Raw genomic sequence first — 16,835 nt, 5'->3', positions numbered from 1 at the left:
TTGCTTGGCCTTAGATCGTATGCTTGCTTCTGAGAGAGGTGTTTGTGGAAGTTTTAACCTGAACAACTGCTGCCTACAGATAGATGATGAGGAAAAAGTTATAGAGGAGATCACAGATCAAATGAGAAAGGTTACTCAAATCCCAGTCCAGACCTGGAACAGCTGGAACCCTGGAGAGTGTTTTGGAGGATGGTTTTCAACTTGTGGGGGATTAAAAAACCTCATAGGAATTATTCTCCTAATTTTAGAGGATACTTAATCTTACCTTGCTTAGCTCCCCTGGTTGTATGGTCTGCCTCCAATCTCACTGAGGCCATAATTTAAAAGAAGAAGAAGAAGAAGAAGAAGAAGAAGAAGAAGAAGAAGAAGAAGAAGAAGAAGAAGAAGAAGAAGAAGAAGAAGAAGAGATGTCCACTCATGTAATGATGTTATAAAAATATAAATCTCTAAACCAGAATGATGCTCTTTGACCCTAAATAGAAGGGTCTGAGCACCGAAGGAGGGAATGTGTTCTTTCCCTAAGAAAGAAAAAAAAATCTCAAGGCAACCTTGCTATTCCTGTATATGACAACATCCCTCACGACCTTGTAACATAGACCACGTTAATCAGACTGCATGTTTGTGTGTTACCATATATGGGAGACAAAGAAGTAAAAAATATATTTAAAAAAACACACCATGTGGTGTTCGGAGCTCAGTTCTTTAGGTACGAACCCTACTGAGCAATGCCGGCTAGAATAAAGTTGCTTCCTGGAAAGAAAAGCCTCGGTGCCTTGACTCTCTGTGAGAGAATCCTGCTACAATATAATATATCACAAGACATATTACAAAGCTTTAGTAATCAAAATAATATGGCAATGGTAAAAAAAAAAGACACATACAAATGGAACAGACTAGACAGTCCAGAAATAAATCCACATAGCATTATTCACAATAGCCAATATAAGGAAACAATATATCCATTGATATATAAATGAATAAATTGTGATATATAATTTGAATATTATTCAGCCTTAAAAGTGAAAGATATTATGTCATTTGCAACAACATGAGGAGATTGTTCTAACTAAGCCAGACACAGAAGGAAAAATCTGCATGTTCTAACTTCTGTGTATAATTTAAAGGTCAAATACATGGAATCATAGAATACAACAGTGAATATGAAAGGTGCAGAGCTGGGGAAAATTGGAGATATGTTAGTCAAAAGTAAAACATTCTAGTTTTGAGGTTTCAATAGCCTAGAAATCTAATTTTCTAATTATGATTACGATTATGATTGTATAACAGTACTACATTGAATACCATATATTTGTCAAGCAACATTTGAGATGATCTAATCACCAGGAAAAATTAAACTTTATTAGGATATGGTATTTTAATTATTTTGGGTATAGTGATCATTTTACCATTTTAATGCATATTGAATCGTGTCTGCACACTAGTAAATAGTTACTGTTTTTAAAAATGTTTTAAAAGCAAAATTAAATTTAGAAGAAGATACTTTCAGAAGAAAATTAATACATGATTTTTTGTCACTCATTTAAAGAACAATTATGTTTAAAGCATATGTATAACAAGCAGCAAGAGAAGAGAGAAGACACAATCAAGTTTTAAAAGCTGGAAAGCAGAATGGCTGATATTTGATCTATTACAAATAGAAATATGAAAGCAAAGCTGGAAGTTAGGGAAACTCAGAAACAAGTTAAAGCCCACCAGAAGAACACCTCCAGTAGCTTAAATTTGGAGTAACCAGTTATCTCTAAACATTAAAGGTAAAACTGACACAGAGGCTTTGATAAAAACCTGTTAGTCTCCAAATATTCTTACATCATCGAGTTGGAAAACTGCTCCATCCCTGCTTAGTACAGCACTAGAACTTTACTTGATGGTGATGTGAAACCCAAGGGATCTGGCTTTGAAAAAATAGGCATGATATAAATGTATAATGGAACACTGACATGTCAAGTTGTGAGAAACTCAAGCCCTTTTGCTCTTTTTAGTTCTGCAAATGCTGGAAGTCCTAAGAGAGACTCCTCCCATGAGAAACAAATCATTGCAAAACAAACAAACAAGCAAAGAAACAGACAGACAAAACCCAGAGATACCGGCATTTGGGGCTTCCAAATCAGGGTATCACTGAAATCTTAGTTTAGTGAAGCTGCCAGTTATTAAGACTTACTCTGGCCCAGACGCTTTCCCATAAGCTCTCCCACTACTCTTTTGAGAAGATTTTCTACAATTAAAAAATAATTGTTAGCTCAGAACCTGGAGCCTGTTTTGGATTCTGTATCTCCCTCTCTCTCTGACCCTTTCCTGCTCATGCTTTCTCTCTCTCTCTCTCCCTCCCCCCCCAGAAATAAATAAAACATTAAAAAATAAATAATAAATAAATAAATAAGTAAAAAATAGTGGTTTGAGTGAGAGCAGGGAGACAGAGGTTGTAGAAGAGTGGTCTGAGGGAGGGAAGACAGAGGTTGTAGAAGAGTGGTCTGAATGGGAGCAGGAAGACTGAGGTTTTAGAAGTTCCAGAAAAAATTGGGAGAACTCTGAAGTAGTCACAATTTCTAAGGAATGTTTAATTTTTTTCTGAAAGAGAGAGAGACAGCGTGAGCAGGGGAGGGTCAGAGAGAGAGGGAGATACAGGCTCTGAAATAGGCTCCAGGCTCTGAGCTGACAGTCAGCACAGAGCCCGACGCAGAGCTCGAACCCAAGAACCGCGAGATCAGGATCCAAGCGAGTCGGACGCTTAACCGACTAAACCATCCAGGCGCCCCTAAGAGAGGTTTTTCTAATGGGGTTGGAAAGAATCTTTTTTGAGACACTTTTTCTGCTAGATGAAGTCCCCGGATTGTAACTTGTGATATGTAAGTTTTTTATTTCCCAGGAGCACACTACGAATTGTTCTACCAAAACATCATTATTTTTAATAAAAGTAATTTGGCCTTTACAGTAGTAAAATATATCTCATGTATCAGCTGTGGATTAAAAAAGCAGGGGCTATGTTCAACATATATAGTCACAAAAAATAAGAATATTTAATAGACTCCATTGCAACTCTTCATTTTTTTCAACTTAAAAACATTTTTTAAAATATTTATTTATTTTTGAGAGAGACAGAGTGTGAACTGGGGAAGGGCAAGGAGAGGGAGGCACAGAATATGAAGAAGGCTTCAGGCTCTGAGCTATCAGCACAGAGCCCGACACAGGAGCTGTGAGAACATGACCTGAGGTGAAGTCGGAAGCCCAACCGACTGAGCCACCCAGGCACCCCTCCATTGCAACTCTTCAAACACAGTTTTCACAAGAATAACAGGAAAATTATTACATAAACATTAAATTTGTATTTTCATGTGCTAAGCCTTTTAAAATTAAATGGCATTTGTTCATTCATTGAACTACTAATTTCTCTTTTTTAGTTTATTTATTTATTCTGAGAGAGAGAGACAGAGAGAGGGCATGCAAATGAGGGAAGGGGAGAAACAGAGGTAGAGACTTCCAAGCACTCCACACTCTGAAAGTGCAGAGCCCAATGTGGGGTTCAAAGTCACAAACCATGAGATCATGATATGAGCCAAAATCAAGAGTCAGACTCTTAACTGACTGAGCCACCTATGTGTCTCCAACTAAATAAGTTTTTAACACATATCTTATATCAGGAAATTTTTGTGCTTGAGATGCATCAGAGAACAAAGTCAAGATTCCTGTCCCTGCTTGTGTGATGCATAAAATCCAATATAATTGAATAAGTAATAAAAAGTGAACTAAGCAACGTGGAATAGTCAGAATTGATGCTCTAGGTATTTATCACCCCTACATTCTTAGCTATTTGTGCAAACCAAAGTATTATAACATAACCAGATATTTTCAATATTTTATTGAACTTTGAATCTCTGGTCTCCTGAAGGAAATACTCACTGAGATGTTTGGCAACTATGTGCCCAGGACATGGTAGGCATGTTGGTTTAACAAAACATAATAGCCAGCACAATCCCAAATGGGGGAAAATGCATCTAGTATTATATAATTATGAATCCACCTGTTGTTTTAATTAACATTTCAAAATCATAAAATTAACTATTATTACAATCATCCCATTTCTTGTAAAACATTTCTGTATAGTAAGGATTTCATGGTTCAGACACTTTGTATTCATGTTGCTAACAGACTTCACTTCGTCCAAAGTAATCTAACTTTGCAAAGACACAGTCTCCTTCTAGGCAACAGAAGTTCGAATTCTCTTGTCTAAATAAATAATTGTCTACATATTTCCACTCTCTCAATCACTCTCTTTTAATTTTTTGTTTCATTTTATTTATTTTAGAGAGAGAAAGAGAGAAACCAGGAGAATGAGAAGGCAGAGAAAGAAGGAGAGAGAGAATCCCAAGCAGGCTCCTTGCTGTCAGCACAGAACACGACACAGGGCTCGAACCCACAAACCATGATATTATGACCTGAGCCGAAATTAAGTCAGACACTCAACCAACTGATCCACCCAGGCATTCCTTTCAACCACTCTTTTATGTCCGAAATTTTCCTAAACGTTCATTCAATAAAGAATTTAATAGAGTATGCAAGAAGTAGACTTTATACCAATTACTAATTCTAATTTTTAAATTATGTAAATATATCTTTTTAAAAATTTTTTGATGTTTCATTTATTTCTAGGAGAGAGAGAGACAGCGTGAGCAGGGGAGGGTCAGAGAAAGAGGGAGTCACAGACTCTGAAACAGGCTCCAGGCTCTGAGCTGGCTGTCAGCACAGAGCCTGACGCGGGGCCCGAACCCATGAACCGCGAGATCATGACCTAAGCGAAAGTCGGACGCTTAATTGACTAAGCCACCCAGGCGCCCCTGTAAATATACCTTTTAAAATTAAATATGCAGAAGGAAACGTTCAGTTAATTTCATGTCCAAATCCCTCTCCTGTGGAGAGGTCCCACAGGGGTCCTACTGCCTTTCAAAAAGGAACATCATGTCCTTGTTAGACCAGGACAGATGGCATTCGACACAAAACATAGATTTTATCAGCATGTTACCCCAGAAGAGCATTTTTTCCCCGGGTCACTCTCAGGATTAACAAGTTGGCAGCTGTATATTTTTTTGCCAAATGTTTATTTTTTATCAATTAATAGCAAGATTTGGCATAAAAGCACAAGACCGAAAGTCAGAGTACATGGTTCTTGAGCTCCCATTTGCCTCCTGCTTGAGAGAGGCCATTATTTTCTCTGAATATCAGCTTCTCCATTTCCCATGAGGTTGACTCCTTCTCCAAATACTTCTGAAAATTTTGTTAAGATCAAATTCAAGATAATTCAGTGAATATGCTTAGAAAAATAGGGAAAGTCCCCCCCTCCCTTCATCTTTCTTCACAGATTAGAATAGTACCTGACAGGGGTGACTGGATGGCTCAGGCAGTACATGTCTGACTCTTGATTTTGGCTCAGGTTGTTATCTCACGGTTGGTGAATTCAAGCCCTGCATGGAGCTCTGCACTGATAATGCAGAGTCTTCTTGGGATTCTCTCTCTCCCCTTTCCCTCTCATGCTTGGTCTCTCTCTGTCTCTAAAAGGAAAATCTTACCTGACATTTTATGAGAATACAGTTTATATTTTTAAATAATTTAAAGTTATAATTTCACTCCCAAGTTATTCCTTTAAGAAAGAGGAAACACTAATGGAACAGAATTGAGAACTCAGAAGTGGACCCAAAAGTATACAGCCAACTAATCTTTGACAAAGCAGGAAAGAATATCCAATGGAAAAAAAACAGCCTTTTTAACAGATGGTGTTGGGAGATCTGGACAGCAACATGCAGAAGAATGAAACTAGATCATTTTCTCTCACCATGCACAAAAATTAACTCAAAATGGATAAAGGACCTGAACGTGAGACAGGAAACTATCAACACCCTAGAGGAGAAAGCAGGAGGTGCTCCTTGACCTCCACCGCAGCAACTTCTTGCTTGACTCATCCCTAAAAGCAAGGGAATCAAGAGCAAAAATAAACGATTGGGACCTCATCAAGATTAAAAGCTTCTGCACAGTAAAGGAAACTACCCATAAAACTAATAGGCAACCAACTGAATGGGAAAAGATAGTTGCAAATGACATATCAGATAAAGGGTTAATATCCAGAATCTATAAGGAACTCACCAAACTCCACACCTGAAAAACAAACAACCCAGTGAAGAAATGGGCAGAAGATATGAACAGACATTTCTCCAAAGAGGACATCCAGATGGCCAACAGACACATGAAACGATGCTCAGCATCCCTCCTCATCAGGGAAATACAAATCAAAACCACACTGAGATACCACCTCACGCCAGTCAGAGTGGCTAAAATGAGCCAATCAGAGAACTCTAGATGCTGGCGAGGATGTGGAGAAATGGGCACCCTCCTACACTGTTGGTGGGAATGTAAACTGGTGCAGCCCCTCTGGAAAACAGTGTGGAGGTTCCTCAGGAAACTAACAATAGAACTCCCCTATGACCCAGCAATAGCACTGCTAAGAATTTACCCAAGGGATACAGAAATGCTGAGGCATAGGAGCACATGTACCCCAACGTTCATAGCAGCACTCTCCACAATAGCTAAAACATGGAAAGAGCCTAAGTGTCCATCAACAGATGAATGGATCAAGAAGATGTGGTTTATCTATACCATGGAATACTCCATGGCAATGAGAAAGAATGAAATCTGGCCATGTGTAGCAAGATGGATAGACCTTGAGGGTGTTATGCTGAGTGAAATAAGTCAGGCAGAGAAGGACAAATACCATATGTTTGCACGTATAGGAAGACTAGGAGGAACTTAACTGAGGAACAAGGGGGAGAAGAAGAGGGGAAATGGTGGGGGAAAGGGAGAGAGGCAAACCATGAGAAACTCTTGAATGCTGACAAAAACTGAAGACTGATGGATGTGGTGGGGAGGGTGGATGGGCATGGAGGAGGGCACTTGTGGGGAAGAGCACTGGGTGTTATGTGGAAACTAATTTGACAATAAACTATTTGTAAAAAAAAAAAGAAAGAAAGAAAGAGGAAACACTGATGACCACAGATTATCATATATAAGAATTTGATATGATTATTGGGGAAAAATCCTTGGTCATCCTTGGTAAAATAGAACCAGTTTGTGAGTGAGAAGAAAGGATATCCAGAATACATATTATGTGATTTTAATTTTTTTAATGTTATATTTATTTCAGAGAGAGAGAGACCAGGGGAGGGTCAGAGAGAGAAAGAGACACAGAATCTGAAGCAAGCTCCAAGCTCTGAGCTACCTTTCAGCAGAGAGCCCGACACGGGGCTCAAACCTACGAACTGTGAGATCATGGCCTGAGCTGAAGTCGAAAGCTTAACCAACTGAACCACCCAGGTGCCCCTCATTTTTTCTAATGTTCTATTTAAATTTTTTAAAAAAATTGTATTAAAGTATAGCATACAAGAGAGAAGTGCATATGTCTGATGTGGTGAGACTGATAAATTATCACAAAGTGAACAAACCCGTGCAGTCACCACTAAGGTGGAAAATAGGTTCTTAAAACATCAAAGAGGTCCCCTGATTCCCTGCCCCAATCATGAACTTTTATGACATTTCTAGGAACTCTTTTACCAGTAGTTTTTAAATAATTTTGAAATATTTATCAAAGTCTGTTAAATATATTTCTTAAATGTGCAAAACTTTCATCTTGAAAATGTGAAAACAAAAGCCCTATTAAATACTAATATAAAGAACCCAGTTTCAGACAAGACTCCGAGTAAATGATACACACAAGTGTCCAAAGAGGAGGGGAAATAGAAACTGTGAAATGAAAGATTTTGAGAAAGGAAAGAATAGGAGAGGTGCTAACAAAGCCAGGAAGAAGGAGAAAATAGAAAGTATCAGTGCAAAGACTCAAGGGAATTAAACTGAATTGAAACAACATTGACTATATTTCATAGATGAATTTTAGTCAATTTCTCCACTTGAAGAGATTTAATGTGTCCCAGAAATTCTTCCATTTCTTGTTTGTTTATTATTTATTTGTTTGTTTATTTATTTATTTATTTATTTATTTTTGATATCAGGGTATGATCAGGTTATTAGGAACCTTCTAAAGGGAACCTAAACTTGAAAAGCATATTGATGGTGGGGGCTCCTAGGTGGTTCAGTCAATTAAACATCTAGCTTCAGCTCAAATCATTATCTCAGTTAGTGAGTTCGAGCTCTGCATCAGTCTCTGTGTTGACAGCTCAGAGCCTGTAGCCTGCTGTGGATTCTGTTTCCCTCTCTCTCTGCCTCTCCCCAATTCGCACTCAAAAATAAATTAGTATTAAAAAGAAAAAAAGAAAACATATTGATGAGAATGTTTTACTTGCATCAACATAGTTGAAGCAAAAATTTTCTCCCCTGTGTTGTTATTAGATTAACTTAAGGCTAAGTAACCATTTATTAGCATTTGTCAACTGCAAAACCACTACAACATAGGTCCAACATTTTCTAAGCAAAATAAACACCAGATCAATCAAAACTTCTTTTTTATTTGTCATATTTTAGAGCCATAACTTAGTAGGAAGTTAAAATTAGGTAAATCAATGAAGGCAGTTCAGTCAGGGTGGTTCTTTTTTTCTTTTTTTTTTTTTAGTTAATAGTCTACCCAAGTCTGGAATCTAGCAAGACACCACACTTACCCAAAAGCTAATTAAAAGAAGAAATATTTATCTACTATTATACCAGATCAAGAAGTTGAAAATAGAATTGACCATGAGAGCTGAGTTAGCTAATGAAATATCTTGATTTATTCGTTTTATGTTTATGTACACCATATTTTAGGGCATGAATGCAAGTTTTTCAAACATTTGTAGCAATGTTGTTACCTTAATTAGAGATGTAAGCTCTTAATTAACTAGTAAATGTTTGTTGATTTCCAGGCATATCTTAGACTCTATGTGAAAAAAGGCATGATAAATATCTACAGTTTAATTTTGGTGGCTAGAGAATATAAACATTCATGAAATGTGATCAAGAATGCAGAACCCAAAATACAATTAAATTGTCTCCATAAAATTTCCCTAAATAAAGTTTCTACATTATTAAAATTAGAGAATATTTAATTTATACTGAATGTTTGATATTAAATCCTCAAGGACATGATAACGGTTTCTTGCAACTTCTGTTAAAAAATTAGTCGATAATATAGACACAGACACATCAACATGTATAACCTTAAAATATTTATCCAGGGCTCTTCAAAGGGGTATTTGGCCTATTTGGGATCATTTATAGTGTTACTTGAAGAGAATGCTCTCTGGAAAGTGTTTTACAATGAATTCAGACTAGCCAAGTGACTAATTCTGATGCTTGTAGGCTTCAGCTGTTGTTACTAAATGATGCTTGCAAGGAGATGGTTTCGCCTATTGATAACTCAGGATCATTAGAATGACAGTAAATTTTTTTCATAGTAAAAAAACATTTTCTGGTATGAGTGTGTGCCAGTGGCCACAGCACCAGTAATATTTGTACTTGGCTCTCTCTAGTATTTCCTGAACAAATCCATCACTCTGATTCTCTGGGAGGAGGGACATCTACTCAGCACTTTTCTTAGAGCTGTAGCCACATCTTTATTCCTCAAGCTGTAGATGAGTGGATTGAGCATTGGGGTGAGGATGGTGTAGAAGGCAGATACAACCTTGTCTTTCTCTGGTGTGTGGTAGGAATGGGGCAGTACATTGGTGTAGAAGGCTGCGCCATAGAAAATGCTTACTACCATAATATGGGAGGAACAGGTAGCAAAGGCTTTGCGCCGGCCCTCAGCAGAGTTCTTCCGATGGACAGTGAGTAGGATGCGTGTATAGGAAACAGAGATGACGGATATAGGAATGAGTAGCATTAGCACACAGCAGGCATACATCAGAGTCTCGTAGAGAGACGTGTCAACACATGACAGTTTCAGTACAGCTGGGATCTCACAGAAAAAGTGATTGATTTCTCGAGAACCACAGTAGGGGAAACTCATAGTGAAGGGGGTCAGCATGAATCCATCTAAGGAGCCACCAACCCAGGAACCCACCACCATGAACAAGCAAATCCTGCGGTTCATGAGGAGAGGGTACTGAAGGGGTTTGCACACAGCCACATACCGGTCATAGGCCATGAGACCCAGGAGGAAAAATTCACCTCCAATCAGCGTCAGGTAGAGGAAAATCTGAAGTGTGCATCCGAAGAAGGAGATGATCCTTTCCTTGGATAGAAGGTCTTGCAGCATCTTGGGAACAGTGATGCAGATGTAAACTGTGTCCATGATGGAGAGCTGGCTGAGTAAAAAGTACATGGGTGTATGGAGGCGAGAGTCCACATGGATGAGCAGAATCATGACCACATTGGCTGATACAGCCACCAAGAAAATGGAGAAGACTACTGCAAAAATAAGCCCAGGGAATGCAGGGTGGGTGATGAGGCCCAAGAGGATGAAATCAGTGGAGTTCTGGAAAATGGCCTTCATGATCATCTCACATGGTAGCTCCTAGGGCTCCAAAGGCAAATTTTTGGTGGGTTAATTAATAATCAATATTTAGGCAGGACCCACAAAGGGTAATACATCAGAAGGAGCATGGGATAAAGGAAAGAATATAGACTTCAGAATCATTTTTAATTCTAGGTTCAATATTAATGGTCATTGTGACATTGAACAAATATATTGATATATGTTAACACTCATTATCTGTGAGTTTATCAAATTCTTATATCTCTGTAGGTTGGATGTGAGATGTAAATATAATAGTTCATACAGAACCACATTCAGAATTTGATTTATTTGTATTTTATTTTGAACTATCTTCTTTATAGTCTTTATAATCATAGTAAAGGTTAAATATTTCCTGAGGTCGGTATAGTGCCTTCCAAACAATATCCATGAGGTGATTGAATTCGAGTTGTTCTCTGCCATTTAAATGACTACACTGTAAAGATTGTATATAGACATACATTTGCGATTTAATAAACTGACAGAAAATAAGCATGGGCTCAATAAACGTAGATAAATTTAGCATTTGGGGCTGCTGTTATTATTAAATGTTTTTTTTTTGAATGATTGCAATATTAGGGATTAACAAATTGAAGACCAGGGTCAAGTGGGCCAAATAGTTCGTGTTTTAGTCATAGATAACTTTAAGCAGTCAGGTGTCTCTGTTCTCATGGGATAATTTGGGGTGATAAGTCTCTAATAAGGATAGTCATGAACTTTCTTCCACAAGCAAGGGTTTGGGTTCATCTTCATGGTATGTTTTAGTTTCCATCATGGAGTAGGTTGAAATTTTAGGACTTAATACTGGCTCATATTATTCTATGGTGACCTAAACTTTTCTTAAATTATTGGTCAAACAAAACATTGTTTTTGCTGATAGGGTGGCATTTTGATTCTATTAATGGATTATTAGGAATCCATTACTAGGTTTCTTTTCATTCTTTAACATTTATTTTTGTACTGTATTACTGATCCTTCATACTTATAAGTAAAGATAGCTCCAATGGGAAAATGATTTCTGAACTTAGAGGGTAAAAGATACAATAGTTTTATTACAAATCCCATGAACTAAATGTAATCAATTTCATAATTTTTATCCTTGAAGAATGTAAACGCATCTTTTAGATATGTTCATCGATATTGAGGAATGAGTTGTTTATCATCATCATCATCATCATATTGTATTGTTCCTCTTCTATTTCAGTGACAGAATTACTGAAGAGGTTTATTTCTATAAAATGTGTTGGCCACCATAAATATACCCAGATTATTTGGAGAGAAATATATCATCTCTGAAGCATTAAAAAGGAATAATTTTCTCTTTACGTGGAACCAAAACTAATCAGGTAGAGAGAGAGATTTTTTTTTCTTTCTAAATATTCATTAAAGATGAATACGTCTTATGAGTAATATTATAAAGAATTAAGTAAAATCCAGAGGAGGAAAGTAAAATTAGTTGTGTTTTAACTTAAGCTTATCATACCTTATCAGCTAAACAGGACAAAAACAAATGTCTGGATAAGTAATAAATCATATCTGGATATCAACTATAATTCCCAACAACTTTGATTAGCATCAGCTACTTCTGCTTTCTTTAATATGTGAAAGAATTTTTTTATGAGAGATGCATATCTGACTCATAAAATTACAGAACTTAAGATATTACAATTGAAATTGTGCTTATAGGTCTTTGTAATAACTGGTTGGATATTAAAATATTCATGAAGGCAGGCAATAATTTTATCTTGACTAGCCATCTTTTTTTCCCACTTAGACACATTGTGGATTTTATATTTCACTTACTAATAGTATCAAATCAAATCACAATGATCCCTTTAAAAATACAGTGAAGAACTGAAAGAGCAAAGAATGTTAACAAACAATCTAAAAATTGCTTAATAAAATTATAAACTACTTTTTAATCAAAATATGGGCTACATAATTTTATCTTATACAAACAATCATACTGTACTCTACTTATTATTCATAGGAGCAAATCACTCTTATTCTCTTACATATCATTGATTAAGGCATGAAATTTTTTTCTAACTTTTGGATCCTTCTTTAGTATATATCCTATAACAATAGGTTATGCAAGTTGAAAAAAGATATAATTTTAAATCACATTTTTTATTCCAAAAATAACCATAGACAAATTGCATTAAAAAAATGAATCTAGATTGTGTGTGTGTGTGTGTGTGTGTGTGTGTGTGTGTGTGTGAAACAGAGTGAGAAGAAGAAAATGTGTATATTGGGAACAGAACATGCTGAAGGAGTAGCACATTAAAGGCTTAGCCCTAATAAGCATATTTTACTTTGTCAGTGAATCAAATATATGAAACCTAATTTGAAACACGGTCAAAATACATAATACTGTATTGTAGGATATTTGGAATGGCAATTAAGTGGTGATTTTATATATATATTTATTTATTTATTTATTTATATATATAATGAATACAATCATAGTTTATGATTAACAATATATGTTAACTAATATGATGTACACTAACGTTTATATCAGCTTCTAATATCTAATTTTAACACCAGTGTTCACACTATTGCTTAAAGTAATGAGTTATCTGTCTTATTCACACTATAAGATCCCAGATTCTATTCCCCACCAAGCAATCTTTCCTCTACTATCATTTTATGCTATTCAAGGCTCTCAGGTTTTTTTCCCCCATTTCCTTCCGAAACTAGAAATTTTTTTAAAGAGAGAAATAAGAAGAAAGAAAAAAACACTTTATCTGTATGATCTCAAACTCGGGTTTTTCTGCTCTTCAAGTCAGAAAATACCCTGTCCCACAGACTGGGTTCACTATCACACAGTCTTGTTAGTTAGGACATGGGAGTGGGGGAAGTTCCAGCCAACATGTGGAGAGCACTGTGGACAGAAGCTTTGGATCTTTGCAGTGAAGAAAAAAAAAAGAGTGAGTTTTGTAAGAGGTGTTGATCCTGCTTGTGGTCTCCATATGAAGAGAAGTAAAGAGATGTAGGAAGAACTCTGTGCAAGGTGCCAGCTGGTAGATGTGGCACATTTCAAGATAATAGGGAATTGTTTGGGGGAGAAAACACAGAAATACAGGAAGTTTGTGACCCTCATAGCTTCTTGTAAGGAGAGACTTCCAAGCAAGATTAGGCAATATTTTATCAAGAAGAAGTGCAGTACGAGAAAGAGAGGTCATAGACAAAGGCTTTCTGATAATCTGTATGTAGATATTTTAAGTTTTCTATATATTACCATGTTCTGACATCTTAAAAAATACCTTTCTAACTGTGGAAGGACTGTCACTTCCAGGACTAGCCGAATCTTAAAATATAGTAAAGGCCTTAGCTAGAAGCATGTCTTTGATACGAAAACTAATGAATCTATGCCCAGACCTCCTCTATCTGGTATGTGCCCCTTTACAGAAAATATTTCTCTGCCTTCAATATTTCAGAATTAGGTGCCAGGCCACTAGAAACCACTAATGTTAGACAACATTACCTATACTAACCAATCCTAAACTGTTTCCCCTGCTTGACCTTATCTTTCCAGCAGAAACCCCAATAAAACTGTTGCCTCATTCCTTTTTCCTTCTAAGGCCTTTTGCCTCTGACCCTCCCAGTAATTTTCTCATTTGGCCCTCGATGTTGTGCCATGTTTTCTTTCTCTACGAACTGTAAGTATAATAAAGTGGGTCTGTTGTTGCTGTTTTTGTTGTTGTTGTTATTGTTGTTGTTGGGGTGGGTTTTTTTGTTGTTGTTGTTGTTGTTGTTGTTGCTTTTACTGAGCTTGGTCTCTGTCTCTTTTTATGGCTATTCATGGCTGACATTTAACATATCTCAATTTCCTCCCAAGCATGCAAAAACCTCCAACCACACATTACTACATATAAAAAGGGTAATCCTTGCCTCAAAAATATTCAGAAGGAAATCCTTGCTTCTCCCTCACTAACATGTTTGGCCCCTACCCATTAATATCTGAAAACTGCTCATAATGAATACTAGGCACTCTCTTTCAACCAATCAGCTCTTAAAAGCCTTTTTTTTTTTCTTCAGTGAACCCATTCACATCCTTCTAAACTATACCAGATTCCCCTTAGCTTCCCATATTTTAAGCTAAAGTATCCTTTTTCTAATAACCTAGTTGCCAAAAAGTGAATGTATAAATTCATCCTTCTTAATCTTAAAGAGACTTTCTAACAGTTCCAGCCTGGTGCCCGAAGAAAACGTCCCACTCACTGGGGAATGTTCTGTATCGTTTCCATGAAAATCTAAGATCATACCTCAGAGCAGCCGAGTCTAAGCCTTACGAAGCAATAGTGGAAGAGAGGACTTCTTAAATACTTGAATATGGAGGGGGAGCTGGTTCAAAATATTTTTATTAATAATGGATTTCAGCATCTTCCAGGAAAAATTCCCAGGTCACCAATTAGTCTAAATTTACAAGGTTTACCTTGTGCATTATAGGGAGGTCAATCAAAGTTCATCCCTTTTACTGCAGTGTGCATTATTTTCCCAAGTAAAAGGTTGTAATTATCCCTGTACATTTCATCATAGAATGACTTACCTAATCCTATCATCATTCTAAAGTAGTACCAAAGAAATGTGGCCTAGGAGTGACAGTAAAGGTCACTTAAATTTAAAATTAAAACAATATTTCTAAAAGAAGTTATGCCAAACTGGAAATTTCTTTCTCCCATAGCATTGGCATATTTTATTTGAACAAATTATATTAAAATTATGCAGGGTCACCTGAGTGGTTCAGTTGATTTAACCAACCAGCTCTTGATTTTGACTTGGGTACCTCATGGTAGTGAGACTGAGCTCTGAGTCAGACTCTGTGGTGAGCATAGAGCCCGCTTAAAATTCTCTTTCTCCGTCTCCTTCTGCCACTTCCTTGATTTATCTTTCAGTCTCTCTCATAAATAAATAAATAAATAAATAAATAAATAAATAAATATGCCTTTGACTCAGAGTTCAAGTGTTTTTCATAATTGTTTAATGATTAGTGGAGAAGTAATTCAAATCCAGTATGAAAGAAAGGACACATGATAAAGAGAAGAGAAAATAGAAGAGAAGAAAGTATTAAAAGAAGCAAAGAGGGAGTGGGAAAAGGGAAAGGGAAAACAAATAAAAAGAAAATGAAGTAAAACAGAAGTTAATTTTTAAAAATTACTTTGCATAAATATTAATATATTCAAACATGAAATAAATTGAACTTTCTAAAAATGAAATTCATTGCATTTCTCTAAAGAGGTAAATAGAAAGAAGATGGCCTTATTTGGGGAGGTAAGCAACTTAGCTACTACTACCAAAATTAATAATAATAATAATAATGATAATAATAAATAAAATCATGATAGAATGCATTTCAGGACTACATCTGGTGATGGGCATATTATTTACATGTCTTCTAATCTTTACAAATTTGTTAGATTTAGACCTTAAATTTCATACCCTCTAAATTACAGATGAAGACACATTTTCAGCCATTTAGAATGCTACTTAAAAACTATCATTGAAGAATATTTTATATGTCTCTAATAAATATAAAGTATCCTCAATTATGCAGTGGAATTTAATAGAATCAACCCTTTACTGTGATGTGGCTTACTACAGGGCCACCAATGAGTTACAACCAGATATTGACCTTCTGAATCCCAGACTGGTCTACAGTACCTGAGCTTACTACAGCCAGCAGGGAGTTGATTCTTGTCAACAATCACCTCAGTTTACCCATTTGTAGTATGGCTATAATTTATTTTGATATCCATTTCCTTTGAATAATTGAGAAGTGCTGATATAAAAATTAAGTCGGGGCTCTATTAATGTTATCTAATTTGCCAAGGAAAGTAGCACAGCCTGTGACATCACATCTTCTCACCTAGTGTTTAACTTAGCTATCGTTTAAAAATATGAGAGTCCAAATTACTTATATAGGATAGATATGTTGTGGCTTCACAGTCTTGCTTTTCATGCTGTTCCTTCATCTTTGTTTTTTTGTTTTGTTTTGTTTTAGCTCTCTTCTTCCTATTTTCCCACTCTTTCAGGCCTTTCCAGTAATATGCCTTGCATAAAGATAGAAATATACATGGTGCCTATATTCAAAAACAGCAATTTCCAAAGTCTGGATGTTTACATTCTCAGTGTTTGTTTTGAGTTCAAATAGTTCTGTCCACCTATATCATTACAAAGTGTTACTTGGCATTTATAGTGAATTATCTTTAATTAAAACTCTGCTATTTATTATGATAAGACCTACATTAATATACTTTTAGAATGTTGTTTCTACATTTCTAAAGATTTTAGCTCTGCCCTTCTCCCTGAAAGACAAAGACACATATCA

At 36.2% G+C, this 16,835-nt stretch overlaps 1 protein-coding gene across 1 annotated transcript; it reads right to left on the bottom strand.

The window, feature by feature from the left end:
• Positions 1 to 9,511: 9,511 nt before the first annotated feature.
• LOC120222841 (olfactory receptor 2T2) lies at positions 9,512 to 10,486 on the bottom strand. The gene has a single exon (XM_039220844.1). It carries the CDS (start codon positions 10,484 to 10,486, stop codon positions 9,512 to 9,514), a length of 975 nt encoding a protein of 324 aa, XP_039076775.1.
• Between the last annotated feature and the right edge of the window lie 6,349 nt (positions 10,487 to 16,835).

This window comes from Hyaena hyaena, unplaced genomic scaffold (assembly GCF_003009895.1).
Source record: "Hyaena hyaena isolate Hyena2069 unplaced genomic scaffold, ASM300989v1 scaffold_916, whole genome shotgun sequence".
NCBI lineage: Eukaryota > Metazoa > Chordata > Mammalia > Carnivora > Hyaenidae > Hyaena > Hyaena hyaena.
The sequence above is the reverse complement of the archived record's forward strand: the minus strand, read 5'-3'. Positions and strand labels throughout refer to the sequence as shown.

What these genes read in the sequence shown, in the direction of transcription:
- LOC120222841 (XM_039220844.1), bottom strand. Translation starts at nt 10,486, where the DNA reads ATGATCATGAAGGCCATTTTCCAGAACTCCACTGATTTCATCCTCTTG.